General features: G+C 50.0%; 11 protein-coding genes across 11 annotated transcripts; 9 read left to right on the top strand and 2 right to left on the bottom strand.

Moving 5' to 3' along the window:
* Nucleotides 1–205: 205 nt before the first annotated feature.
* On the top strand, nt 206–520 carry J3458_000248 (uncharacterized protein; the record flags this gene model as incomplete). The annotated part of the gene is made up of 1 exon (XM_066116030.1): nt 206–520. The coding sequence occupies one exon, from the start codon at nt 206–208 to the stop codon at nt 518–520; it is 315 nt and encodes a 104-aa protein (XP_065977911.1).
* Nucleotides 521–4,464: 3,944 nt separating this feature from the next.
* gms1_1 (UDP-galactose transporter Gms1) lies at nt 4,465–7,567 on the top strand. The gene is made up of 5 exons (XM_066116029.1): nt 4,465–5,613; nt 5,712–5,741; nt 5,844–6,094; nt 6,246–6,909; nt 6,973–7,567. Exons 1-5 carry the CDS (start codon nt 5,515–5,517, stop codon nt 7,249–7,251), a joined length of 1,323 nt encoding a protein of 440 aa, XP_065977910.1. The 5' UTR covers nt 4,465–5,514; the 3' UTR covers nt 7,252–7,567.
* Nucleotides 7,562–9,813, bottom strand: J3458_000246 (uncharacterized protein). The gene is made up of 3 exons (XM_007816141.2): nt 9,365–9,813; nt 7,931–9,184; nt 7,562–7,872 (listed from the first exon to the last, which is right to left on the bottom strand). The coding sequence occupies exons 1-3, from the start codon at nt 9,428–9,430 to the stop codon at nt 7,846–7,848; spliced, it is 1,347 nt and encodes a 448-aa protein (XP_007814332.1). The 5' UTR covers nt 9,431–9,813; the 3' UTR covers nt 7,562–7,845.
* Nucleotides 9,814–10,203: 390 nt separating this feature from the next.
* J3458_000245 (uncharacterized protein) lies at nt 10,204–13,822 on the top strand. The gene is made up of 3 exons (XM_007816140.2): nt 10,204–10,728; nt 10,788–11,979; nt 12,047–13,822. The coding sequence occupies exons 1-3, from the start codon at nt 10,545–10,547 to the stop codon at nt 13,512–13,514; spliced, it is 2,844 nt and encodes a 947-aa protein (XP_007814331.2). The 5' UTR covers nt 10,204–10,544; the 3' UTR covers nt 13,515–13,822.
* A 971-nt stretch (nt 13,823–14,793) lies between these two features.
* On the top strand, nt 14,794–15,099 carry J3458_000244 (uncharacterized protein; the record flags this gene model as incomplete). The annotated part of the gene is made up of 1 exon (XM_066116028.1): nt 14,794–15,099. The coding sequence occupies one exon, from the start codon at nt 14,794–14,796 to the stop codon at nt 15,097–15,099; it is 306 nt and encodes a 101-aa protein (XP_065977909.1).
* Nucleotides 15,100–16,160: 1,061 nt separating this feature from the next.
* Nucleotides 16,161–16,722, top strand: J3458_000243 (uncharacterized protein; the record flags this gene model as incomplete). Its single annotated transcript, XM_066116027.1, has 2 exons — nt 16,161–16,445; nt 16,549–16,722. 2 exons carry the CDS (start codon nt 16,161–16,163, stop codon nt 16,720–16,722), a joined length of 459 nt encoding a protein of 152 aa, XP_065977908.1.
* A 289-nt stretch (nt 16,723–17,011) lies between these two features.
* J3458_000242 (uncharacterized protein) lies at nt 17,012–17,350 on the top strand (the record flags this gene model as incomplete). Its single annotated transcript, XM_066116026.1, has 1 exon — nt 17,012–17,350. The coding sequence occupies one exon, from the start codon at nt 17,012–17,014 to the stop codon at nt 17,348–17,350; it is 339 nt and encodes a 112-aa protein (XP_065977907.1).
* Nucleotides 17,351–17,837: 487 nt separating this feature from the next.
* J3458_000241 (uncharacterized protein) lies at nt 17,838–18,068 on the top strand (the record flags this gene model as incomplete). The annotated part of the gene is made up of 1 exon (XM_066116025.1): nt 17,838–18,068. One exon carries the CDS (start codon nt 17,838–17,840, stop codon nt 18,066–18,068), a length of 231 nt encoding a protein of 76 aa, XP_065977906.1.
* A 67-nt stretch (nt 18,069–18,135) lies between these two features.
* On the top strand, nt 18,136–18,561 carry J3458_000240 (uncharacterized protein; the record flags this gene model as incomplete). Its single annotated transcript, XM_007816138.2, has 1 exon — nt 18,136–18,561. The coding sequence occupies one exon, from the start codon at nt 18,136–18,138 to the stop codon at nt 18,559–18,561; it is 426 nt and encodes a 141-aa protein (XP_007814329.2).
* A 1,706-nt stretch (nt 18,562–20,267) lies between these two features.
* On the top strand, nt 20,268–21,745 carry J3458_000239 (uncharacterized protein). Its single transcript, XM_007816137.2, has 3 exons — nt 20,268–20,489; nt 20,557–20,699; nt 20,756–21,745. The coding sequence occupies exons 1-3, from the start codon at nt 20,436–20,438 to the stop codon at nt 21,051–21,053; spliced, it is 495 nt and encodes a 164-aa protein (XP_007814328.1). The 5' UTR covers nt 20,268–20,435; the 3' UTR covers nt 21,054–21,745.
* A 1,218-nt stretch (nt 21,746–22,963) lies between these two features.
* On the bottom strand, nt 22,964–26,172 carry J3458_000238 (uncharacterized protein). Its single transcript, XM_066116024.1, has 3 exons — nt 24,282–26,172; nt 23,702–24,099; nt 22,964–23,538 (listed from the first exon to the last, which is right to left on the bottom strand). Exons 2-3 carry the CDS (start codon nt 24,032–24,034, stop codon nt 23,536–23,538), a joined length of 336 nt encoding a protein of 111 aa, XP_065977905.1. The 5' UTR covers nt 24,035–24,099; nt 24,282–26,172; the 3' UTR covers nt 22,964–23,535.
* Between the last annotated feature and the right edge of the window lie 1,011 nt (nt 26,173–27,183).

Genomic DNA, 27,183 nt, shown 5'->3' with positions numbered 1-27,183 from the left:
TGACGACGCAGAAACGCCAGCAGAAGCATTCACAAACTGGTTAGTAACCTTCTACAAGAGTGGAACTTCGCCCAAATTCGACATAGGTTCGCTTTCTTTCTTTCGGAGCCACAGTCACCAGGTGCTTTTAGATCATTTTGATGGATACGATAGTCACTATGAACAAGGTCTTGGAGATGTTTTGGTACCAACCATCAGCGCCAGCATGTTCCTACCGCAGAAGAGTGTATGGAACCTCCGTCAAAAAGACCGTGGCTACAATAGCTGGCCACAACCCCCTGACTCAACCCCGGAGCCAAAGCTCAAATTGTGGCATCGCATGAAACGAGCAGTGCGCAACGATTCATATCGGAAAGTGACGAAACAGAGACAGAAATCTTTACAAGACAGCCACAACGGACTAACGGAACGATTTGCTCTGTGGGATGCGATAGCTGAGGACTTTGGTAGGCAGGCCGCAATTCCCGGGCTACGATCGGGGAACACTGTGATTGACGAACGCAACTTTGCACTCAGTTGAACTTGCATTGGTGGGTATTTGAAGGAAGGTGAACACTGGTTCAACGAATATTGAACGGTTTTTGCTGGCATCAATCTTCTAGGCAATAGCGCCTGATTTTACATTTTGTTGTTGGTCTTTCAGAGGCACCAAAGGCGGGTACATAGCAGTAGATTTTGGGTTTCTAAAATTTTTACTCTTTATTTGATATAGTGTCTTTTTTGTCAAGTGCATGTTCTTGTTGCAGTTCGCGATCACAGCGCTGTGTTTATTACGAGACTGAGGAGTTGCGGTGACACGAAGCGATGTTGACAAAGGCTTGAGAGTATTTGGAGTATAGAAAATCCAGACTAGACAAATCATAAAACCATTCTCACTCCACTGGTCTCGGGTGTCTCCAAGAAAGAAACAATCGACGTCCCCTCTACTTTTTCTCCTCGATTTCACGGAATCCAGTATACCGTCGTTTGAAAAGGCACCGCACCCCCTCTTGATACAGATCGACCGCAGGGTCAAGAAGGCCTGCAGACACCTAGAGTTACTTTACGCCTTTGTGGAAGATATAAAACTTGCAACAAAAAACGCCGTTCGTAAACGAGTGGAGCTTCTCATAATGTCTAGAACGTTTCAGCCTTTGCGAAAGACGTGCTCATGTTAGTTCTACACTACACTTTTAGGTGAGACTCTCCAGTGTCCACCACGAAAGTAGGTGATAATCGCACGAAGGGTATCATCAGAGATTCCGAAAAGAATAATCGACTGAAGAAAAGTTGAACCGCGCCAAAGAAATCAGGCCTTCATGTAGGCCATGCTCATGGCCCCAGCATTCTTTCAAGCGGGTACAGTGGCGTGGTTGGACCGAGAATACAGAACGAGGCTGCTGGAAATTTCTTACACTGGTAACTGAGGAAAAAGGGGGCATCGATTTGTCCAAGTCGAATACTCTACTATTAAGAAGCCTGTGTAGTAGCTCGACGACGCCTCTGCAGCTTATGGTGTTGGCCCACGGAAGTAGCGTTTGATAGTTTTCACCCTGGAATGGATATTGGCACCTCTATCAAGTAGAAGCCGACGAAGGCCTTTTGAGCGTTCTCGACGGCTTCCGGCAGCGTTGTCCTACCATGCCAGTCCTTGCTTTGAAGTCCGCACCGACTAGTAGTACACCTTCTGCCGCCGTAGAAGACTCGTTTTGAGCTGCAGCATCTAAGTCTTTGTCTTTAAGTCGCAAAAAGTTTCCATTGCAAGATGTAATACGTCGCTCTGATGAAGGAATACGTTTCTAAGCAGTATGGTCTGTGAGGGTGAATATGGGATCTGGGCCTGGATCATTCGGAAAAGCACTCCGCTGTGACAGGACGTCTTGCGAAGAGGACGAACAGGAACATTTTCCCCCCATACAAAGTGACATAACTGATTTTTTTCAAGTTTGTAATAGAACATGCGTATGTATACATCTTCTCTATTATTGAAATGAAGACTAGTCAAGCGCCTACCGACTAGTGTTGGGTGTCTGGTTCGTCCCGAAACGTAGTTGTAATCCGCCTTGAATAGTTGATCATGTCCATGACCGTGCTACTTGAAGCCTATTCTCATCTCTTTGTCCGCCTAAAACATATCATCAACATATTGGCGAATTGTGCTCCCCTTTCTCCGATGGGACTCTCAAAGTTGTGGAACGGTAGTCATTAACAGTACAGGTGGCTTGTTTAATGAGCCCGTTGCAACAAATTTGGCTTCTTTCCCGGTTTTTTCTAGGTTATATGGCAGTAAAACACCTATAAATCTGTAGTTTCAGTTCAATTAAACATACGGAATACTTCCTCACAATAGATGGCCTGTGGATAGCTAATCCGTATGTACCCAAGATGGAGATCTTCACGCGGATCATCGCTTGGCGGGCTTGGAGCTCCGCCTCCGATGCCCGCCGTCAAGCAAAAGCGAACATAAGAAAAGGTTTAAATCAATCAGTAGCTGCAGTTGCCGCCGCATTCGTACCCGTCATTCCTCCAGGAAGGCGGGCAAGAGCGGCATCATGGGATCCATTCGTCCTAGAGTATATATGTTGGATTCGCCATCAACTAGTGAAAGACTTGGGAATTTTTCATCCAGCATTGCAACAGGTCCCGCCTCGACATCTAAAGCGCATATTCAGCCGTCCTCACATTGACTGTGCCTAGAGGCACGGCGATCTAATGCAGCGAGATGCTTCGTGTCAGCGAAAACCAGTTCAAGTGAGAATAGCTATGTATATCATGACACGCACGGTCCACAGTCAGCGGCTCCATGACACCGTTGGTTGGAAAAGTGTTGCACACCAGGTAGGTTGCCAAAGGAGCTGCCTAGGAGATATCCGGGTTAAGTGTTAGCAACAGTCTGGGACGAGAAATTGGCAGTGGAGGCACTGAGGTCCAGAGGTTTGGCATGAATCCGAGTTTAGCCTTGTTATGCTCAACCATCTTCCTGCAATCCACAGCCTGGCCTTGCCCAGAATGAAGCAAGTACATCTCGGCCAATGAATAATATTGATCGTCATTATGCGGTTTGCTGTTTACCACGCCAACTTTCAAGGCCAGACACTTCCCACCCAGACGCTCAATTGTCGTTTACACTCGAGTATTCTGTACCTAGGTAGTTAGGCATTCTTTGGGGGCAGACTCTGCGGCATCTCCCGTTGTGTATTTATTACAGTAGAAGCGTTAATACACAGTGAGTCCCCATGTATCGGAGCACTAGCACACATGCTCCAATAACAGATGATTGGGCAGGATTGAACCGTGAGCCTTGAGTGCCATAGACGGAAGCTCCGGCACCGTGGCTTACTGGACGGGACGGCTGTGACAGGCTGTCTTCATAGTGTCCGGTGTGAGAATAGAGAGATTCTGGATCCAAGCCTGATGATGATGACGTGACAAACTTGCAAGGTAAAAATAGTAAACTGAAGACGAAGTAGGGTCGAAGAATAATCCATCAAATTATCCGCAGGGTCGTTATTCTCATTGTGGTCTACCTAAGTGAATAGGTACCTAGCTAGGTAGGTTGCTTGGTGTCAGGACAAACCACGTGCTCGACTGTGCCGCCTGATGTTGTATGCAAGACATAATAGCTGGTCGAGGGACGGGCGCAGATGATACCCATGATGTGTCAAGTAGTCATTATCTGCGGCAGGGCTGGCATTTGGATGTGCGCGATGATCTGCAGCTGTCCGGGGTACATTAGCAGATGCTGCTGGCAGCTTGGGCGGCAGAATAAGTTTCCTACCTACTTAAGTACTTAAGTACCTACCTTGGTACTTACCTAGTAGGTACCTATGGGGGTGTGCAGCACAGCGTAGAGTTGACATCTAGAAGAACTCTCAGACACAACTGCCTCCGCCCCTGTCGAGCTGGAGCTGGATTCCAATGGCCCACATCTCAAGTATTTGGCTGCTCTGACCAAGTACTCCTACTCAGGAGGTTCGCGGCTGGCGCTAGTCGTAGGAAAGTGCGGGGGAGGCTGCTCTTGCCCCCATGTCAGAACCCTGAGCACAAGTAAGAGCAAAGAGTGACTTCACGCTACGGAGTACTCCGTATCCCTTTGGCTGTGCTAAGGTGCCAGTCAGGTATCGAATTCTGGTTTTAGCCAATTAAAAACCCTACATTTAAAGATACTTAACCCCGCTAGGAAATAATAAGATAATAGAAGTACTAGTAATGCTGTGAGTTACAAAGAGCTACATCGCACATATTACAGCTGAACCTAGCGTATGGGGCCTTTTTGACGCTAAAAAGGTACCCGTTAGGTATCGCAGAAAAAATGGGGCCGATACCTGACTGGCACCTTAGCACAGCCAAAGGGATAGCTTGAGATGTCTGACCAACAAAGAGAGTTGTTTTTCTTTTAAAAAAAGAAAAAAACAATCAAGTTCCATAGTTGTGGGGTGCTCGGACAGTCGAGCCCAACCGTGCTGGTGCTTATGATGCCCCTAGCCGCGAACCTCGAATATTGCCGTTGGACCCCTGGGCATTTTGCCAAGACTTGAAAATCGCGATCAACGACTTTGCCTGCACCTTGGCCGGAGGCATCTTTCATGGATGGTGCATGGGATACTCACCCCAAGATACAAGCAATACAGTGCACTCGGCTGGCTACTAAAACTTATTGTAGTCGGCCCAATGTGGTCCCTTGTTGAGTCAAGTACCCGAGTTGCCAAGGACTTCTTGCATCCTCGGGCTCGCTCCCAACTTTCGACGTCATTGATCCAATGTTGACATTTGAAGCTGCAAAGCCACATGCAGTCAAGTTGCGTTAGGCAACATCGAAACGGCCCTCATCCGCAAGCTTCGGAGTTTTTCCCCCTTTCTTTTCTCTTTCCTTCTTTTGCATTTGAACGTCGCACGGTCCTCCTTCGCATCCATATTGTACGGCATCGATCGGCATCGGCACCGGCGTCACCTCCTTATCTTGAGTCTTAGCCTCCGCGCCGCCCGTCAATTGAGTCCCCGTTCTGTCAAAGGGCTGATCCCAAACAAAACTGCCTTCAGCCACTTTTCTCGGGAAAGGACTATGTAACTGACGAACAGCCTGGGCCACTTGTATCACTCGCATTCAAGCCGCATGAGACGCTGGGCACTGCATTGCGCCCTGGCCAATTTGTGATCCCCCCGCCTTTGTCGTTTTCGAACTCTTGCTCATCCACCACACCGTTTGTCAATCATTCGCTACCACTCGACACTTGTGCTCTGTACGGAGTACTCACTCTCCTTCCCCAACCAGCGTCAGCGACAAGTGTACTTTGTTTTTCTTTTTTCCTTTTGTTTTATGTCAATACTGGCTACTCTTTTGCATCTCAACGTTCCTTTCTGTCTTCTTTTTTTCTTTCCTTTTTTCTCAATCACGACGAAAATTTGTTTTTCAGCGCCGCTCTTCGCTCCTTTCACCTCCAGCACAAGGTGCGCGAGGTTTGACCGTGGACTTCCTGTTACCCCTGCCTATCTTTCCCCGACGCGTGATATCACCACCGGCGACGTGCTGCCATCATGGCAATTCTCGAGACCGCGGCCTCAAAGGCGGCTGGTCCTGGCGCCTATCGGAGCACCAAAGGAAATGGATTCGCAAAGAATGTGTCTTTGATTTTTGTACGTTCTTCCGCTGCCGCCATGGCGGCGTACCTGAGCGCACGCGACCTTCACGAGGGCGGCTCTTGAGACGATGCTTAAGCTAACTGTCTACCTAGTTGACTTTCCAGAATTCGGCCCTGATACTGGTACGTTTAACATTCCATCGCCGCGAAGCAATTCAGAACCGTCGTCATCGTTGGCTGCTCGTGCCCTCGTGCCAATCCTAGAACGACCTAACATCTCCGCAGGTGATGCATTACTCGAGAGTTATGCCTCCTGAAGGCGACCACCGGTATTTCACATCGACAGCCGTCTTTCTCAACGAAGTTATTAAGCTGGCCATATCTCTCACACTGGCTCTATACGAGACGTCCAAGACCCTTGCTCCGAGCACGCCAGCCACGGTTCTCTTTGAGCAGATTTACAACGGTGTATTCTCCAATGATGGCTGGATGCTGGCCGTGCCCGCCGCTTTGTACACCTTCCAGAATTTGCTGCAGTACGTAGCTGTCGAAAATCTGGATCCAGTTCACTTCCAGGTCTTGTATCAAGTTAAGGTGTGTTGTCCAAAACAGCATCGAATTTCAAACAATCAGACCTAGCTTTCAATGCTGACAAGCAGAGCAGATTCTCACAACAGCCGTCTTCAGTGTTTTTCTTCTCCGCCGCCAACTGGGTTTCAAAGGATGGGCGTCCCTCGTCATCCTCACAATCGGTGTCTGCATCGTTTCTCTGCCACCCTCCGAAAAGACGACCAACTCGCTCCTCCTGCACGGCGTCCCCGACCACTTCTTTCCTCGATCAAAGCACGAAATTGGCCAAACTGTGGCTGGCGCTGATGTTCCCGAAGCAGCGCTGCACCTGAGCAGGCGGTCCGCCACGTACGAAGGCATCGCCAAAGATTTGCCTCCCGCAGACCCCATTATGAACTTTTCTGTGGGCGTTACCGCAGCCCTCGTCTCTGCCGTTGTGTCTGGATTGGCAGGTGTTTACTTCGAGAAGCTGCTTAAAGAGAGCTCTACCAATGCCAGTGTCTGGATGCGAAACGTTCAATTAAGCTTCTACTCGCTCATTGCGGCTTTCTTGGGAGGCTGTATGTACCAAGATGGCGCTGGCATCCAAGAACATGGGTTCTTTGAGGGCTACAATGCCGTGGTTTGGGCAGCAATACTGCTCCAGGCTGCTGGTGGGCTACTAGCCAGTCTCGTGATTCGCGATGCCGACAATATAGTAAAGAACTTTGCGACGAGCATCAGCATCGTAATCAGCTTCGTCGTCAGCGTGTGGATCTTCGACTTTGCCGTCACCTTAACAGTAAGTTATTTGTCCGCCTAAAAACAGCGCTCCTCCATCTCAGCCTCGCAACTAACAAATCAGTTTCTTGTGGGCACTTCCCTTGTTCTTCTGGCAACATATATCTACAGCGTCCCAGAACGTAGGCTCCACCGTCCTCCGCCCGTGCGCATCGTTAGTTTCGAAAAGCCCGCCATCGTACAAACCGTTACGCCGTTGCAAACGCCTCGCACGGCAGATACTCGCCGTTTGAACACCGAATCATTCGAGGGCAGGGGGGTCGGGAAGACGACCAGTCGACCCAGTAGTCCTATGTTGCCTCGTGTGGCGAGCCGCACTCATGTCCATAAAGAAGATTTCTAGGTTAGGAGAGGAATGTAGTTTAGCACATTTTATTCAGTTTCTGGTTCCGCGGCAAGTATGGTATGCGGCGTCTGGGGGAAAAAGCATTGATTTAAAGCAGTTGGGATGGCTATATGAGCATATATGAATTGGCAAGGCTTTTTGGGTAGGATTTTTTGTAGACGGATCTAGAGGCTTGATACCTACCATGTGAGCGACTTACTCTCAAGAACTGGCAGGGGAACGAAGAAACCGTCGATCTATATGGCTACCAGTGCCTTCAGCAACGGCAAACATTAGACATATCAACACGTTTTCTCTTAAATTGCGTCAAGAAAAACAGAACAGGCTGAACTTTGATTTCTATATTCCCTGCTAGATATCTACCTTCGTAGCGGGCGTGGACCGACGCCCAGCTACCCCTGGTAGAAAGTCCCTGTCACAATTAACTAAAGCTCCAATGGGACAATCCACACTCAAGATTGACGTTCTTGTCATTGATTTGCCCTTTACATTCCCAACATGATCTCAACGGGTTTGACTGCTCCGTACGTATTAACTCCACTGTTTCCCCCCTCTCCCGCAAAAATATTCAGTTTTAATATTAAACGCCATTTACATGATGACTTCATTTGCCACATCCTAAATGCACATGTCAGCCGGTCTATTCGAAAATGTTTCCTCAGGAAAAGACGCTTACCCTCTTTAATTCTTTGTAGGGCAGACAAATGCAGTTCTGTATACGAACTTCATCCCCCACAACGCAGTCCTTACCCAAGATAGTGATACTCTGAACCTTGACGCCGTTCTTTATGATGATAGTCGAGTGGCTGCTCGCCGGTGTGGGCGTACCTTCCACACGAGCCCAGGCGCCTACTCTGCTGCCCCAGCCGATGATTGAGTACAAAATGCAAGCATCGTGCTTGACCTCGGAGTCCTCCAGGACCACACTCTCCTTGATGCGGGCTCCAGCGCCGACAATCACGCGGGGCCCAATGCTCACGTTGGGACCGAGCTTGGCAGTAGGGTGAACTTGTGCGGTGGGGTGTATGAAGACAGGAGGCACAATGTTTGCACTAGGTTGGGCGAGTTCCTGGCTATCTGACTGCCATGCTTGCTGCAAATAGAGTGCGTTGGCGGGCACAGCAGATCCTGCCGTCTTGATCTGGCGCCAGAAATCCTGCGTTTCGTAGACAAAGAACTGCTTGCTGTCTGCCATGTCACTCAGGATATCTTGCTCGAGTCGAATTACTTCGTTCTTACGGCTGGATTCCTCATCGTCGTCGTCGCCACCTGGTGGAAACTGATACGATTCGAGATTATCCGAGGAAGGGTACGATAGGAGACGAGCAGGTCGATCGAGGCGGCGCTTGATAGCCGACTTGATGGATGGGAAGATTGCCTCAGTGGAGAAGAGATATACACCACAGTTGATCAAGTTGCTAATTTGGGACTCGGGCTTTTCGACATAATGCAATACTCGACGAGTATGCGTGTCAGATACGATGCAACCAAAGTTGGTGGCGGCATCGTCGCTCACACGGGTACCAAGAATGACTGCCTCGGCGTCCTTTTCCACGTATAGCTTGAGCATCTCGGCCAAGGGGAACGAGCAGCACACGTCAGCGTTGAGAACAAATATTCGTTCGGGTTTGCCCTTGAGGATGGCATCGCGGAAGTGGTACAATCCGCCAGCGGTGCCAAGAGCCTGGTATTCGCGTAGGTAGCGGATCGTGATAGAAGGAAACTCCTTGGCCGAGTCCTTGATGAAGTCACGGAAAACAGCTTCATCGTAGTAGCCGATGATGTATACTTCTTGGATCTGCTTGTTGGGCACGCGGGCTATGGAGGATAGGCAGTGCCAGATGATGGGGTGGCCGGCGACTTCGAAGAGGGGCTTGGGAAGGTCGAGAGACAGTGGACGGAAACGGGTGCCTCTTGACGGACCGCCAACCTTGGATCGTTCATGTTAGCCGAATAACAATGGTTCAATTATGAATATGCTCAGTCTGCTTGTCACGGTGATCGGCAGCTTGCCCGCAAAGAGCAACATCAATTGTTCCCATTCCAAGGCTTTACCTCCGATTTCCTCCGACAAGACAGAATAATATGCTGCCATCTTTGTTAAACTCACCAGAATAATGGCTTTGGTTGTGCCCTGGTCCTTGGACCGATGCGTCAAGGGGATCTGGAGAGACATTGCGGTGACGTTTGTTGGGAGTTTGAAAGCGGGAAGTGGGGTGGTTCGATTGGAAGTTAAGATAGAGGACGAGCAGTATATCGCCAATTATCCTCACGCAGGCATCTGCCTTGCTTCTAGAAATACAGATCCAACCTTTACTGCGTTGTACATGGGCAAAAGAGGGAGACTGTATGAGGGTCAGGAGATGAGGCGCGGTGGTCGGAATCGGCTTGATCAGACATGTCGAAGCTCAGGCACAGCTGAGCTCATGTGGGCAGGAATGGCGGGGGGCGGATTTGGCGTTGCCAGGGGGTGTCCAGCCGCCAGCCATGGAATGCCGTCTGGCCTCGACTATTTCTGCGGCACGTATGTACCAATGCCGCGCAGACTCAAAATTCTTGCTGCTAGCTTGGACGACCCTGGTCCATTGCCAGTCAGAGAGAGAGCCACAGCGTGTTCCGCGACGTGTGGTTCAACATTAACTGCACCCACAACCCCAGCCCCCTGCTTTTTTCACCATCGCAACTCCAGCGACCATTAATTTTTGATAGTGCCAGCTCGACGACAACGGCCGGACTACCACAAATACTGTGAAAAGGATGGAAGTAGTGCATAGTTCTATCTTTTCAAGAATTGAAAAAGCCTTCTGCTGAAACTTCTGCTGTACTATCATGGAACTGGGTCGCGGTGCCGGTCATCGCTCTCCTCGCACTATCACTTCTTATCTTTCCTGGGAGTCTGCCCAGAGCCCTGGCGGTTCAGCGAGGCAGCTGTTGCCACCTGTACGGCGGCACGGGACCAGAACTCGTCAATCTGGTCTTTGCCTTATTCTCAGTCACCTTACTTTGCACTCACTTTCATTGCTAGTTGACTTCCTCCAATTGCACTGTTTGTCTGATTAGATCCGCCCATTTCTCTGTTTTTCAAGATACCCTGCCAGCCTGTTTGATTTTCTCTGAACTCAGCCACATTATTTTTCACTCTGCAGGTCGTCTTCTTTCTGCCCTTCCTTTCCTAAGCCTCTTGTACAACATCAGTGCAACGCTTGTCCTGATCCCATTGAAGGAATTTGAAGCATGATCCTTACATAAAAATCTCTTTAAAAAATCCTGTCACCACCAGTTAATCCGACATGACAACTGCAACTTCGCGTCGCCACCGTGGAGGACCTGGAATCCGGCCTATCAAGCAAGACCCAGATACTTCCTTAACGGAGCTTTTCGCCCTAGACGACATCAACAACGATGACAGAAGATCTCTTGTTACAAACTACGATCCCACCAACCGCATAGCTCGCCAAGGCAGGTCTGATGCACGTAAGTCTTGAAATAACCTGACCTTTTCCATGCTGATATCCGTACTGACATGTCGACAGCTGCGCCTAGTGAGCGTAGCATGGAGACAGGCCCCATGTTGCGAGAGATTAGGACTCGTCCTAATGTCACGAATGGCATGTCTATGGAAAGCCCAATCAGCAATCATGATGACAGTTTCTTTCATACCTCTTTCCAAGATATCGGCAAGAAGTTAAAGGCTTGCAACGACACCCTGGGTGAACTACAGCAGCTGGGCGTGTCTCATGATGTCCAGTTGCCAGAGTTGGTCCTTGTTGGTGACCAGTCGGCCGGAAAATCAAGTCTCATGTCCGGTCTTGCGAATTTGGATCTGCCCAGGAGTGAGGGCACCTGCACGCGGTGCCCACTTCACATTCGAGTTTCGCGCAATAGCGACTGGTCTTGTCGTGTTTGGCTTCGAAAAGAGTACTCGTTTCAGCCACCCACTGATCGACCTATTGTTGAGTCGGATGTGACGGATGAAGATCCCTTCTTTCCATGGCGCAAGCAGCCTGTTTCGGCTGTGCATGAGTTCAAGACCATGCAGGATAAGAGCCAAATCGAAGAGGTTTTAAGATGGGCCCAGATTGCTATTCTGAACGACGATAAGCATCATGGCCTGTTTATTCCAGGCTCTGGAGGCATCGCAGTCAACACGCGCATTGAGGACGCTGCCGCAGAGACTATCGCCAAATTCTCACCTAACGTTGTGGCTTTGGAAATCAAAGGGCCTGATCTGCCCGATCTGTCCTTTTATGACATGCCAGGTATTTTCCAGAATCCCGCGGATGCAAAGGATGATTACTTGGTAAATGTGGTGCGCAATCTGTCCAAAGCTTATATCCAACACCCTTCGGCCATTATTATTTGCTCCATGCCCATGAATAGTGACGCCGAGAACTCGTCTACTTTTGGCCTAACTCGAAGGCTGGGCGCAACCTCGCGAACTATCGGCGTCCTAACCAAAGCCGACCTGCTCCCAGAAGCGGGAAACCACGACCAGTGGTTGGCTATCATGAAGGGCTGTACCCATCAGACAGGCCTGGGATATTTTATTACTTCACGTCCACAAGGCAAAGATCTTGATGAGCTGAAGAAGTGGGAAGAATTGGTATTCGAGTCTCACTCTCTTGGGAACTGGCCATCGGAGTTTCGTGAGTTTTCCGAACGATGTGGGGTTGAGAAACTCAAGTCGTTCCTCTCTGAACGTTTGGGCGAAGAATTTGCTAAAAGGTAAGCCTCCAGAGGAGCAGTTGTTGTCCTGAGGACACTGCTTGTAATAACGGCTAACCCGTTACAGCCTCCCAAATATTAAGCAGAAAGTCAAGCACCACTTGGACAAGATCACGAAGCAGTTGGCAAACCTTCCAGAACTTCCTGACAACGTGGAGCTGGAGATAAAGACGGGGCTAATGGCATTTGCTGACTCGGCACGGGTTAAGTTGGAAGGGTTTATGAGCCACTTCGGCGTCCTGCCGCGCAATTTTCGCGAATGTCTACTAAATACAAAGCCCAAGTTCACTCTCAAAGACAAGTCGGATTTTCCCGTCCTCGAGATATCAGACGATGAATCAGATGCAGCATCCGTTGCAACAACTACTCCAACTGCGAAAAGGCGCACGGCGCCAACACATATTACCCCTTCCAAGCGGCCTCGTCTAGAAACTCCCTTGCACGGGACCCCTTCCAACGGCCACATAAAACCCGAGGAACAGCATGGAATTGCTGTACGTGGGACTAGTATCATGCCTCCTCGCACGACTATCCCTAAAAACTCAGTCTTTCCGGAACCATTTGCGGAGTTTACCAATGTTGGCCGTGGTTTCCGTACTCTTCGTCAAGTTCGCGAGGAGATTGAAGCAAAGACCAAGGCTGGCATGCCTGATCGCACATCTGATGAAGTGTATGAAGACCTGGTACTTGAAGCAGTCCGGCCGTGGAATGGGCCCATGGATGCCTTCATCAAGCAGACAATGCGAGAACTTCAGTCGGAATTAGAATCTACCCTCAATAAAGCGTTAGAAGGACTTAAAAAGAGGTTTATTTATCTGGAGGCCAAACGGCACCTGCGAAGGTTCCTCGAGGAGCATCGCAAAGAAACGGAGCATGATCTTGCCCTTCTCTACCATGATGAAAAAGAACGCCTGCTCACCTTCAACAACAAGGCGTTCGAGCAATACAGGGCTGACGAGCACATGGAGCTTACACGTTTTCGACACTTTATGCGACTTAAGGCTGTTGGCCCAGACCCTGGAGACTACATTACGAGTGACAAGCTTACTGAAGATAAACGAGTCCAGGAAGCCAAGAAGAGAGATCAGGAGATGCTCAGGCTTGGTCGGGATCCGTTTGCGCGAGAGCTGGAGGTCATTGCATACGTTAGGGGGTATTATCGCCTCGCGGCCTTGCGCTTCGCCGATGCCGTGTCCCAGCGCATCATCTGCCGTATGATTCCAGCTATTCGACGTCAACTGCCGCACTATTTGGAGGATAAGCTAGGTATTCGGGGTCCTGACGCAGCAAGTGTCTATGAGAGACTAATGGAGGAGGACGAGACAACCGCTAGCAAGCGAGAGACGTTGAAGGTTGAGAAGGATAAGTTTGTGAGGGCATTGGCCAGTATCGAGCTGCTCGAAAATGGTGCAGCGGCTGCCTCAAACGTGTCAATGTCTAGTATGGCAAGCGTTAGCATGACATCGACGGAGACATCGACGCAGAGGGTCGGGCCCATGGAGTTGGACGGCCGCGCTGAAGAAGATGAGGTGTAGCGTGCGAATTTCAAGCCCTGGACCAGAGTGTAAGATGACTTGGTGAGTGATGTTGCATGGGCGAGTGAGAGAGATTGGCTGTGTGCTATTCCGAACCGTTATTGGCTGCAGTGTGGAAACTAGGTATACGTGTTAACTGAGGGAATTGGTAAAGGGATGGATAATAATCTACTGTTTGTATTCACAAGACTAAGTTGACTGGACAAAGAAGAAATTGCTGTTGGCAGCACAGAGAACTTAATGTACAGATAGATAGAGATGCGAAGTAGACACGCAACCAATCGGCGAATTGGAATGCAAAAATGGATTTTATTCCTTGGTTTCTTTCTCTCTCTCTTTATCTCTTTCTCTCTCTCTTTCTCCCTCTCTCTCTCTCTCTTTCTCTCTCTCTCTCTCTCTTTCTCTCTCTCTCTCTCTCTCTCTCTCTCTCTCTCTCTCTCTCTCTCTTTCTCTCTTTCTCTCTCTCTTTCTCTCTTCTCTTTCTCTCTTTCTCTCTTTCTCTCTTTCTCTCTTTCTCTCTTTCTCTCTTTCTCTCTTTCTCTCTTTCTCTCTCTCTTTCTCTCGACAAAAAGAATGGGCTTCTCACCACGAACAAATATGTAAACATAGTTTTGACAACAAACACACTTCTCATCATCTCCCCCGAACAAAAACACACATGGCTCGCTCATAGTCAATAATCATGTGGCTCAAGCATCAGTCAACAAAGACCCAACGTGGCAGCAGCTATGGGCAAATCTTTTAGCGTGAATAGCTCTGATTCCAGCCAGCTGAGTATGGCCCCTGCAACGAGTCAAGGCAAGACGCGGTGGCGTCGTGCGCGGGCTATCGTGCGTTTGGTTTCCCCAAAAGATGGAATTTGGGCGCAACATAAAACCCGGGACGGCTAGTTTGGTTCTGGAGTGGCAAGTCCCGGCCACACGGGAGGCTTGGCGGCCCTCGGTTGGTATGGGCGCCAATCAGAGACGAGGAGCGGCGGATGACATGTCCGAAAGGGGCAGGCAGAGGCAGGTTGCAGGTTGTGCAGAAACAATAATGGGAATAAAGAAGTGTCCATGGAGGACCGTGGAGGGGACGTGGAAGGGGGCTTGTACTCGAGAAGCAAGTCTTGAGGGAATCGGTCTTTATCTAACGCTCTCTTTTGGCCGGAGATTTGCAAATCCTTTCCCGCTACGATGGTTCATGTTCTCAAGTGCCTCGGGTCTCGGGGCCAGAAAGGTTCGGCAAGAAGGACTGTGCACTCCGTACCTTTGGATTTGGCCCGAATTTCACGAGGTTGATGAGCATGTGTCTTTCTTTCCGCTTCGTGGACGCCAGTGTGGTGGTTGGCCGGGCGGTGGTGGTGTTTCTGGTTACACGTGGTGATGAGAGTGTTAGTCTGGGGGTTCATGACTGGCAGAGCTTGGGACATGTTGGCCGGTTGATCAGTTGGCGGGCGCTGCAACACAAGACAGTCTTTTTGTTCATTCCAACTACCTTCTTGACGACCGGAAATGTAGTTGCCGACACAAGGCTCATCACAATGTCTCACATCAACAAATCACTGGCAACCGGCCCTGTGACAACACTGCCAACAGAGTCATAATTTTTGTAACAACTGCCTGCTCCATTCTCCTCTATTGGTGATTTAACCCGTATTTCTTTTCCCTCTTGTCTAGCTCAGACCAGTATCAAGCCTCTCATGTCCAGGGGGCAAGCTAGCATCTAGTTTAAACTACTAGCGCTACAATGCCCCTTTTGAGAATACGCTTTTTCTTCTACCACGGCTAAAAGGCCGATTTCGCGTGGTGTCTCCATATTCTCTTATATCGGTTGGATGTGATTGTACGACAATCCTGTTTCCTGACAAGCAGGACCTGGAGGCTGTGGCTTGCATGAAGCTAGCTACGTGTTTCCGGTTGTGATCTTGTCCAACCCTTTATAGAGAGATTGGCAGTTGGCAGATAGCCACTCCTGGACAAGCAAGTGTTTTCAAGGAGAATATTGAGCTGATAATCCCGTGTTTCCGATGCGCCTGGGTGGTACAAATTCTGGGTTCAGTCTTGGGGTCCCCATGTCTATCTACATGGGGTGACCTGGTCTAAATACTCGTTTTATTCTTAACACTATATTATTGCCCTTTTTTTTTCTTTCTTTTACTTAGAATAAATGTAATTAGTAAAGCGATTTTATATTTAAAGTAGTAGTATTAATTATAAGCCAGTAGCCGAATTATGCCTTGACATGATGCCTTGACACTGGACGGGACACAACTTCATATAAGTCCGCGTTTCTTTCCTCTCCAGAAAGTCTTCATCACAGGCTTAGAGTTTCCAGCCATCTCACACTTTCATCTAATTACCTTTCTGTTTCCAGACCTTTGAACTCTGGGCCTTGTCTTTCTCGCTGCTGCCCTGGTACTTGAGAGCAATTATTCCTCCCTCCCAAAGTCAAGTCTATCCGGTTGACCTCGGCTTCTGCAAACCGAGAAGCAGGAGACCAGCGACAATGCGCGCACCAACGCGCCTCACTTCGGAAAGGTCATCTGGTACAAGGAGCCGCACCTGCGCAAGCTCTACTTCCTGAGCATCTTATTGCTCGTAGCGTCTGTCACAACCGGCTACGATGGCATGATGATCAACACCTCCCAGCAGATGGACAAATGGAATGAGTACATTCCCAGAGACCCAGAGCGACAACAAGCCGGGTATTCTGATCAACATGTTCAATATCGGTTCCATTATTGCCTACTTCGTTTCACCTCATATGGCGGATAATCTGGGCAGGAAGGCGACCATTATGATTGGGTGTGTGATTATGGATCTCGGTTCTTGCATTTCGGCCTTTTTTGCAACGGATACGGAGCTGAGTTTGTTTCCTCCTTTTCCAAGCCATCGATATCGTTCCGTCGACTTTGTGGAGAGCTTTGTACCGCCAGATGCTAAAGTCTCCGTGCGTCAAGTGTACATCGCCGGTCGATTTATTCTCGGTTTCGGAAACTCTCCGTCGTAGATTCGTTCACATATGCTGCTGAAGGAAATTTGCCATCCTTAAGGACAAGTCGGAGCTGGTGCTCGAAATCCTGGCGAAGCACCACGGCGGCGGCGATACTAACAAAGCCACTATACAGTTCCAATATCGCGAGGCAAATGATACCATCCAGGTCGGCCGCAACGCCAAGAAGGCTACGAGCTATCTTGGCTTTTACAAGACCAAGGGCAACCGCTGAAGATTGGCTATCATGATTCCTCTCGGTGTCATCTCGCAGTTTCTGGCAATGCCTTGTTCTCCAACTATATCAATATCATTTACGACGGCGCTGGCATCACGGAACAGAATAAGAAACTTGCCGTTCGTTTTTGCTACCAGCATCTACCCCCACGGTGTATCGTCTGAAACTAATTCCATAACAGTTGACCGCCGGCAGAGCCGTCTTCGATCTCATCGTCTCCATCAGCGCCGCATTCACCGTCGACAAAATCGGTCGTCGCCCTCTGTTCCTCACTGCCATCACCGGCATGGTCGTCTCCTTCATCTGCTGGACCATTGTCGGCGCCGTCAACGAAAATTCCGGCGTTCCATCTCTGCCCACACCCGACTCGGCGAACAGCGGTGGCGTCACATATACCAACGCGTCCTCTGGTTTCGCCCAGATCGTGTTTGCGTGGCTCTGGGGCATCTTCTACGACATTGGCTTCTCCGGCCTCCTCGTCGCATACACTCTGGAGATTCCACCCTTCCATCTTCGCGCCAAGGGTGTGACTAATATGAACATTACTGTACATGCTGTTCTGGCCGTTGAAAGTGCGTACGCACCACAAAAGGTCCTTGAAACGACTCTTTGCAGTTTCTACTGACAACGGTAAATAGTCCAAACCAACAAGATTGCGTGGAACAATCTCCCCCGCCACTGGAATTTCATGCTGTTCTACACCATCTGGGACTTTTGTGCACTCATATTTGTGTTCTTCTTCTATGTGGAGACCAAGGGCCTTGTTCCTAGCCAGGAGTTTGGAGTTGGAGGTTGAGCTATCTGTTCAACTGTGCAATTGTTGGCATCACGCAGTGACTCACTCAACACTCACCTTGTGACATGGCGGTCTCTTCGCAAATACACCCGAGATACGGATGAATCAATGCTTGTCGACTTGTACCTTTGGAGTGTTGACAAGTTATCCATCGATACTCCGCGGAGGTTGAGCCTCACCCTTGTGGAGTCCATCAGTCGGGCCGATGCTTAAAAGACGCCGAGGTCGCCTAGCAGAAAGCCATATATCACCCCGACTGCGCGCAATTCTAATCCCTCGATCCGTAACGCGAGAAAAGTCTCAGATACACCTCAACATGTCGCAAAAGATTTGGCAACGCAAATTCGAGGCCGGCCTCGGCCTGGAGAAGACGCTTGCTGCGACCCGGAGCTCCGGTCGCCCGGTCGCCGTTGAGAGTCCGCCGACCAACGTGAGACAAACCATCCCGCCTGCCTCCGGCTCGGGGTCCGGATGCGGCCCCGGCATTGGGCGCATACACCTTCCTTCGTTGGAACACGGTGCTAATGTAAACATGAAACAAAAATAGGTTGACGATCTCCTGAAAGCCGAAGTCGGCGGCGACGGCTTCACACTCACTTCATTCACCGCTCAGGATGCCTGGGAGCTGGGCCACCTGCTGCATGCGCGACTACTCCCGTTTACCCCCCTCTCGTCCTGCTCTCATCTCCATCAGTCTCGCCAACGGCAGCGTCGTGTACCAGAGCGCTACGGGGTCCGGCATCGCTCCCGACAATTCCGTGTGGGTGGCTCGCAAGCGTGCGACGGTGCTGCGCTTCGGAGTCAGCAGCTGGCTGATGGGCCGCAAGTTTGAGGGCGACGAGGCGGCCTTTGCTGCCAAGTTTGGCCTGGGGCCAGATAAGTCGGGTGAGTATGCTATTCACGGCGGTGGTATACCCATCAAAGTGCGCGGTGTTGAAGGCGTGGTTGCCGTCGTCGTCGTCAGTGGGTTGAAGCAGCATGAAGACCATGGCGTGATTGCAGAGGTCATCCGGGAGAACTGGGCACCCGTGGAGGGATAGCTGATCGGGGTTAGGAAGCTACATTGGCCTTAGAAGCTGTGTCCAAGGCCCCAGTCATTTGTTGAATGTGCCACTTCCTTCACAAACTGGCCATTATCCCCGGAGCGGCCTGGACGAGGAAGTTCAATATGGCAACAACAGCGACGCGGTTCAGTTACAACAACAGGGGGTACAGTGCTGCCATGAGAACCCGAGTTAAAAGACGGTCTTTTGTCATTGTTTGAAGCTATGTAGTGCATGAATCCGACTACCGTTTTAGCTGGATGCTTAACCCCAACGTGATAAAGATGAGCAAGCCATTTCGACATTCGGCCAAGCAACTAGAATTAGTTACCCGATTGAATATGTGGGCTATGAAAGACACACTTGATTGAACGCTGCTTTGGTGGAGGAGCTCAACCGACGTAGCCGATATGTTGCTTGTGAGACAAATATCCCTTGTTCAGCTTTTGAGGTTGTCTCACTTGTTACGGAGTACGTACCAGCTTTTGCTTTTGCTATGGAGGCGCGGGCCCCATAGACTCAGCTGAGCTACCGATGCTACTCGGCGCCCGCATCATTGAGTTCGGCGAATGGCATGTCTCTTGAACCTGAGAGAGCGGGGAGAACATGCAGCCAGCCGTTTGTGGCAAGTCGAACCGCTGCCTCCTTTGTACGAATACGGAGACTTTCATGCTGTGGTGAAGGCTGTGGAGCATAATTGGCAGTAAAAGTTACAGTATTTGAGCATTGCCGGGATGATGTCTGAGCAGTGACAGTTCCGCGGACATAAGTGTGCATGTCGGGTAACGAACAAGAGCAACGTTCGTTGGATATTTGTCTCAATGGCAAGCGAATGTCCTAGCTTCCTGAGAGCAAATACGACTCCTCATGAGGGCTGTGAAGGGTGTATTTGGAGACTTTTCTTGCGGCGAAAGAATGAGTTACGGAGACAAAAGCCGTGGCCAAATGACAGCTGTGACACGTAGCCGCGGCGTGGAAGAAGAGTGGTCAACATCGACTGCCGCAACTTGGTATCCCGTCGAAATCGTTGTCATGACTCATGGCCCAGCCAGATAACGCAACTGAGCCCCATCAATTGTATTCTAATTGAAACAGCAGACATAATGGATTAACAATATGCAGTGTCAATATGAACAAGACTACAACCCCCTACATGACTTTTAGTACTAACCAGACTGTTTTAGGACTGAAGATAGGTGGCTTTGGCAGCAACTTTTGTGTAACAGAATCCAGAGCAAACTCACCACAGAACTAGTACAATCCCCATAATAAATTAATATGAACACAACTCAAATAAGGAAGATTGTTACTGGGCACGGTTCCAAGGCGTTGTTGCTTCACACCTTCGCCATACCAAAATCCAATGCAATCGAAGGATCAATAGTTCAGTGCTGCATCAGAAATACTACCCAGGGGTATATGCAAATGCAATTTTAAGCGCATACGAGATAGCCAAAATACGAAGACAGAAATTCAGTCAGGCTTTTCTATAGCAGCTCGGATTGGCAGCGTTGAAAGGATTGCATGATGAAGAGTTGAAATGATGATGTGTGGTTGTGGTTCGTCGTAAAGATGGACGGTGGTGGGCCTTCCCCGTCAACACGGGCCGTGATTTACCCGGACCAGCCATAGTGGAGAAAGACTGGCAAATTGCTGGCAAACCCGACCCACCTTCTATCTGAGCTTCGACCCTTAGACACAACCTCTATCAGCTGGGCCGAAGACCGTCATTTGCTTATTGGCGGCTTTGTCTCCCTGCCAGCATTGTGCTCGTTATTGAGTATGATATTGCGAAGGTGAGCGCGTGTATCGTGCAAAGATCCCTGAACTCGAACCTCAGCCTGCCGGTCCTACCGCACCGCCCCTCCAGCATGGGAGCCTGCCAATCGTGCCTAGGCCGGCGCGATAGGGATGACTATGAGGAGGTACGATGTTTCCCGCGACTTAGAAAATCCCCTGTATCTCTATCCGGAATGCTAATACTTGACGTAGAGTGAAGAGAACCGTCTACTGTACGACGATGGCAATGGAATGGGCTACGGGAGCTTCAACGACTCGGCCATGACTGGCGACGACACGCTCGAGGCACAGCGTGAGCACGAAGCTCTGCAAAGAGTGGTGGCTAAAACATCAAAGTTAGTAGAAGTATGGTTTCGAGGATGGTTTGAATGGCTTGGGCTGACTTGTGTAGTAATATGGTGGACGTTTTCGAGATTGGCCCTCAAGATTTCTTTGGCCGAGGCGGCACATCCACTCCGTTTGCCTACGCTGGACAAGGCGCCAGAGTTGCCCGTTATCAGCACCTGGTGTCAAAATTGAGCACTGAAGAAGATCCTGCTACCCCTGGAGTCAAGATCGATTGGCTCACGGACGACGAAGACACCCTCGAAATGCGGACCAACACGACGACCAATGTCAAAGCCATCGATGATGATGCAGTTGGGCCACTTGTCGGCACGTTCGCGGATGCTGCGGCGGCCATGAACTAACAGTGAATCTTTTAAACCGCCGCAGATATGATCATGGGCGGAGGAAGATTCGGTCAATGCCCATACTCTCTTTTCTTTTCAACTTCATGTTTTATATACCACCCTGCTGTAGATTAGGCAGTCTAACGACTATTTCTGGTATCCATTTCCGTACTATTTTGGCTTAGGGGAGGTGGGTACCGAAACCCAAATGAAAGCCGAGCGTTCTTTCCTTTTTCTCTTCTTTTCTCCTTGATCCTGGGCCAGGACCGGCATAAATCTCGAATCATCTTTAACTGTCCTCGAGGGCGGAGAGTTGACTCGGATGTTTTCTCTCTTACTTCTCTCGTTTGCATCTTTGACGGCCAGGTTTTCTTTCTTCTCTTTTGCTTCGTTTCTGAACCTGGATGGGTTGAGACATGAACATATTTATCCACATGTTTTAGTACGTATGATGAGGAGGAACCAAGTGTACAAAAGGCAGCCACGACGCAGACAGACGAATGGCATTTATTTACTCTAAAAGAGCAGAAAGCGCCAAGGCTGAATCGCTAGATTCAGAAAGGAAGCCAGCAACTGCATCCAAAAACTGGACCTGAAATACTACTGTTATCATCCCTGGCCCTGGACACCAAACCTGGTCGCGGGGTACCATGCAGGCAGCATTACACCCTATTCTACACCGCAAAAGCGTTGAGAGCTAAACACGTGCGCAACTTACTAGTGGAGTCCGACTAGCTTGTGAACTGTTGTCAACGCCATGTCGTTCAAATGGCCATTGGCTTTTGTACTCCGTCTTCGGCTCGCACCGTTTCTTTAGTTTCCTGGCCCCAGTGAGGGGCGGAAGCAAGGATCTTGCCGCACCTTTGTCCAAGCTGCCGGGACGGCTCGCACTTAACCACACGTTTCAACCAGTCATTGCTGCACCAGAATTTGGATCGTACAGGCAAGGGCGAGCACTTAAGGGTAGAATTAGGGGAGTTGGTCCGAAAACTCGTCGGTGCTCAAGGATTGCCCTCAACGTCCTTCCGGCTCAGCCACTACCAAAGCCCGAGCCGGACAAAGAAAGGGGCTAAGGGGTACGGAGTATGGACCTTGAGTTTGGTCAAAGAAAACAATGGTGGGCTTGCGGCCCTGGCTAGACGGCGCCCAGCGAGCCACGGCAATGACATGACCTTGCCATGGATAGATGCCGTCAAGCCCTCAGCTGCTCCACCCCACTCGCAGCAAACCCGCAGCAACGTCTCCAACTCTCACGCGTTGGCGAGCCGTAACGACCTTATTACCTCAAGATTGAGTCGGGTCCAAAGGCCGCAGTTGTGCATGATCAAGACATTCAACTGTCATATTGGTACGAGATCTCTCCGGATTCCGAGCGGCACATCACCCACCAACTTGAAGGCGCATATGTACGCCGTAAATCATCCGGTACCTGCCAAAGAAGTCAACAGAAAGCCGGCTATAGGCCCGATAAGCGAGAAAAGGCACCACGCACACACCGTTGCCCACACACGCACACAGGAACAGACAACAATCCCCGCGGCTTTCTAGAGTTGAGGGCAACGGGTGTCCAACTGGGGCTGGGGGCCCTCCTCATGCTGTTTTCTAGGGCATCGCTCGATCCACTGGGAACCATGGGAGCGGCATCTCCGATGGTCTCTATTACAGGCTTTTTCTCCCACTCTTGCCGCCGGTTCTATTACGGACTAGCTACACCTCTGTATAGCTCATAGCTAGCAGGCCAATGGTTGTCTGCTCTTGGCTACACCACTAGTGCCTGCTTTGTGAACAAACCCGTATAGACCACTCAGTCCACAAATTCATCCATGAGTTAGCTGCTGGGAATCAGGACATCATGCTGCGTAGGTCGTCTGAGTGAAGCTCCCTTGGGAACAAACGGATTTGACAAAGTATCGAGACAATTAAACAGCAGCATTATAGGCAGGTCACGCGGCATAACACTGTGGCCACGGTTGACGATAGATAGGTATCTAACAACTAATGAAGGAGAAGTTTCTCAATGCGGGCTTCCCTTTCAAAGTGCTTGCCCGTCGTCAAAACCAGACGGCCCCAACGCCAAAAGCCCCCACGGTACACACAATGAAAACGCTAGCTCTAATAGCTAGCTTTTTTTGGTTTGTAGCTTCTTCTTCCAGCTGTTGACGTGATCTCCAATGCCATCCATAACGGGAAAAATTAAACACCAGACGGAATTATTAATCTGATTCTGAATATCCTAATGCTTCTAACCATGCCTCAAGCAAAGGCAGGTGCGGACCATGGCAAGCCCCGCGCGACTTGCTCTATTTCCCGACAAACCGCATTTCTGCTGCACTTTCCCTTCTCGCTCTTCTGCCCTTATGTCTCCTATTGTCCTTCTTCTCTCAAGAAAAAGATAAAAAAATCGTGGTGTTTTCGACTTGTCTTCGTTGGTCGGGTGTCATGTCGCCCTTCTTTCTTTTTCGTCATATTATTCGGAAAGCCCCCCTCGACCCTGGCTTCGTTACTGAACGCACACGTCGATTAGCCACAGTTCCTTGTTTCCCTCTGTCCCCAACTCTTCTCGGAGGACCCCCTCGGGGAAAGTGGTTGACGCCAGTCCCATTTGCTGCCTCTACACTTGGAAGACTGGATCGGCGCTCTCAATTGGAGGGAAGGGTTTCTCATACCTGACCAAGCGACTGTAGCCTGTGTTCATGCTCCTCGCGCATTCGGTAGATTTGGGCAAGCACATCTTGCATCTCTCCGCATGTCCGTTCTATCGTTGCATTTCGATTTCCCTCTCTTTGCCAGCGTTGCACATCCCGATACATTTTGTCGTATCGACGCTGCTTCTTCTCCATATCGTGGCAGAGCTTACACACATCCCGCTCTACCTTCGTCTCGTACACAAGTTTGAGCCCACAAGTCTCCCCCATTCGGTATTCCTTGTTGCACTGCTGGCGGAAATGTCCCCAGCGCCAGTAACCGCAACTCCAGCGTGTTTGATCGAAGTAGCACATGATCGAAGAAGCATCAGCCAGCGGCACACAGCGGGCCGAAGTGAGAGGGGAGAAAACTGGTAGAGCTAGCAAATCGCCGTCAGCGTGGGAACCGCGTAATGGAGACCACTTTTGGCTCAAATGTGGCCGCAAATCGGGACCTATTCTGCCTCCTTCTGTCCTAGCCAAGCAGTTGCTTCATTGGTTTGTCTCCTGACTGTGCCTTGATCTACATTGAAACGCCGAAATACGTGAAAGGAGTACTCACCTAGCACTTTCGGCCTCAGCGGCGTACTAATCGACACAGCTCAGCCCACACAAACACAGACCCCCTTGTCAATTTATTTGTTCGGTCGTTTCAAGCGCGCGTCCTATTCGGCTTCGGTCTCTGATTACTCGATTAACAGCAGTTCAATCGTAAACAGAGGAAGTCGTGTTTGTCGACGCTGATATCGTTAAGTAGGTTTATCAATTGAAGTCTTTGAAGGGGATACACGTGCTAACTTATACTTATTTGACAACAGCCGTCTATCACGTTGCCATCCGCCCTATCTTCGTTCATGCCACGCTCTATAACTCGACAACAGTGGGACTGTTCCGTAGCCAACAAGTACCTTTTATTACGCACGCCAGCCAACGACATCGTCACCATCGTGTTGCTTCCTGCGGGATAAAGAGGCCTCGAATACGTAGATTGGGTATCCTTACCTACTGCCCCATACACTGCACCCAGCATCATGCACAGCATACACGCCCCTAGGGCATCTACGCCCCTCCATTGTCAACGCCCCCCTGACGGCAAGGGAAGTAACAAGTTCTGGATGGAGGAGGGAGGAGGGAGGGGTTGTCCACGAGAGAAAGTTCACTTTCTATTTTGACGAGTCCCTCTCTTTGCCTCAGGTGGTCCAGACAGCCCAGAGGACACCCTGAGTGCCCAATGATCTATGGTCTTCCTCCTGTCAAGCTGCCCCGGTTTGAAAGAGTGGGCGTGTTCAGCTTCTACGGTACGACGCGCTCTCTAAGTGCCACGTTGATCAGGCCTCAAACAAGGCCCCTAGGGTCTTTACAGTACTCCGTACAAAAGCAGAAAACTCTTGTCCACCCCCACTGAGACCCGGAGCAATATCCCGAGCCCGGGCCCTCCGAGAGCCAGGTTGGACGTCACAAAGGGCTCAGAGTCTCATTTTTCCTCAGTTTGGACTCTGCGATCAAGTCAATGCGAATTCTAATTACCAACATCATCTGGGGCTCATGTTGTGGAACATATTTCATGATTGGGCATTTACTTCGCCTTCTTCTTCCCCTTGGGCCCTGACCATATCTGACTGCACGACGACATTGACTGGCGTTGGATGTACAATGCATGGCCCACCCTTGGTCATGACATTGCTTAGTATTCTAGGTGTTCTTTGCCGCTGCAGGTTTTGCTTAGGCTTCTACCTCGTCGGCCGCAACTATGGCGACCGGATCTGCGGCCGTGTGGGGTTTGTGGTTCGTCCCGAAGACGAACAAGTGTCAACAACCAAGCAATGCCTGGTCCTGTCGAACGCTAGTTCAGATGTCAAATTTCGGTGTACAGCAGGGATGTGATTCGGTCATTTTGCCCGTAACAAACCTTCCATTCGGCTCGGACTCCAGGAATGCCGTTGCCGATTCCACAACGGCCATATGGCTCGGCCTCAGGTCCCCTCGTCTCATACTACTCGTCGTACAATTTCTTTCATCTCTCCCCTTGCCAGTTTCTCATTTTGACAGGTATGTTTCATATGCTCAATTGTTTGCTAGGCGATGATTAAAAGAATTGGATCAGTACATTGCTGGAGAGAAGGGACTCGCGACACAGGGTTGCTAATCAACTTCATGTACTACGTACTCCTTGCCACACTGTTACCCAGCTACCTTCACAACTTGTCAGATACTCGAATGTGGTTGGAAACGCCGGGCCGGGACGCCCTCTCAACAAGAAATCGTCGTTCTCAAACTTTTTAAGTAATATAAAGGCTTTGGTTGTACTAGAACGTTCTTCTTTGACGTGCATATTGGTCGGCAGTCAATGTTGGTCACCACATAAGCCACTGCTGCGGCACAGTTCATGGGGCCTGGTCATAGCAGTCTCTGTGTCTTTCGTTCTGCTTGCTAGGAACACGTCTCGAGGCCACGGGTGTCTTCCTTGCCAAGCCACCAGATACAGCCATCACTACGGAGCAAAAGAACCAGGCTGGGGGTGAACAAGGGAGAGGGGGCGGGGAACACGTCAAATTTTGGCGTTGATTGCACAGCCAAAAAGGTGAAAGGAGGTACTTGTCATTAAAGCTTTCTCATGCATATTTCACGACTCACATGAAATGCATTAGCCCCTGACAATTCCAAGCTGGAAAGCTAGAGCGCTTTCAACCGAAAGACCACCGACAGGGGACAAGTAAATGAGGAGGAATAGCAGCTCCTGTTCTGCTCCTTTCTCCTCACAGGGTACGGAGTACTTCGTATCCTTACTCCGTACTTATGGTCACAAGAGAGATGGAGGAGGGGTGGAGATTGCGAAGAAGAAAGGTCTTGCCAACGTGGCAGGGTTCGTCTGGCACCGGAAGGATGTCCCAGAAACCGCATTGCATTCAGGTTTAAACAGCTGACAAGCCGTGATGATAGTGTCTACCTATTGAGGTCAAGTTTATGCTATCATTGTATACTTTGTGCCACTCTGGCCTAGTGTGTCTCATTCTTTCTGTCAGGCCATACGAAAGTGTCGCCGGTGCCCTCATTTCGATACCTAGAAGTTAGATTGCCATTGTGGTGACAAGCTCGTGCATCAAGGGTGTCAATTGTCACACCGGTTGAAAAATAAATCCACAATTATCTCTGGGGAGTGTGTCGACTCGCGCAGCCGGGGCTTGGATGGCTAATGATGACGGAATGGCCGCAGTTGAGCAAATGGGTGACATTGGGTCCCTCTATAACCAGGGGCAGAAACTTTTCCGTGTGGAGTGGTCGGCGTTGTCAAAGGGTTAGAGATAATGTGGCACGATTCACAGCAGCAAATGGGAAGGGAGCTGTCCATACCCTGAATTCCTGCGTTGCTGGCTACGCCATGCCTGTGACAAGGCCACAAGAGCTCTCTCGGTACTATGATCTTTGGTTGGAACGTTCAGTCTAGCGGGCAAAAGGGGCTTACA

This window comes from Metarhizium acridum (assembly GCF_019434415.1).
Source record: "Metarhizium acridum strain ARSEF 324 chromosome Unknown scaffold_1, whole genome shotgun sequence".
Lineage (NCBI taxonomy): Eukaryota > Fungi > Ascomycota > Sordariomycetes > Hypocreales > Clavicipitaceae > Metarhizium > Metarhizium acridum.
The sequence above is the reverse complement of the archived record's forward strand: the minus strand, read 5'-3'. Positions and strand labels throughout refer to the sequence as shown.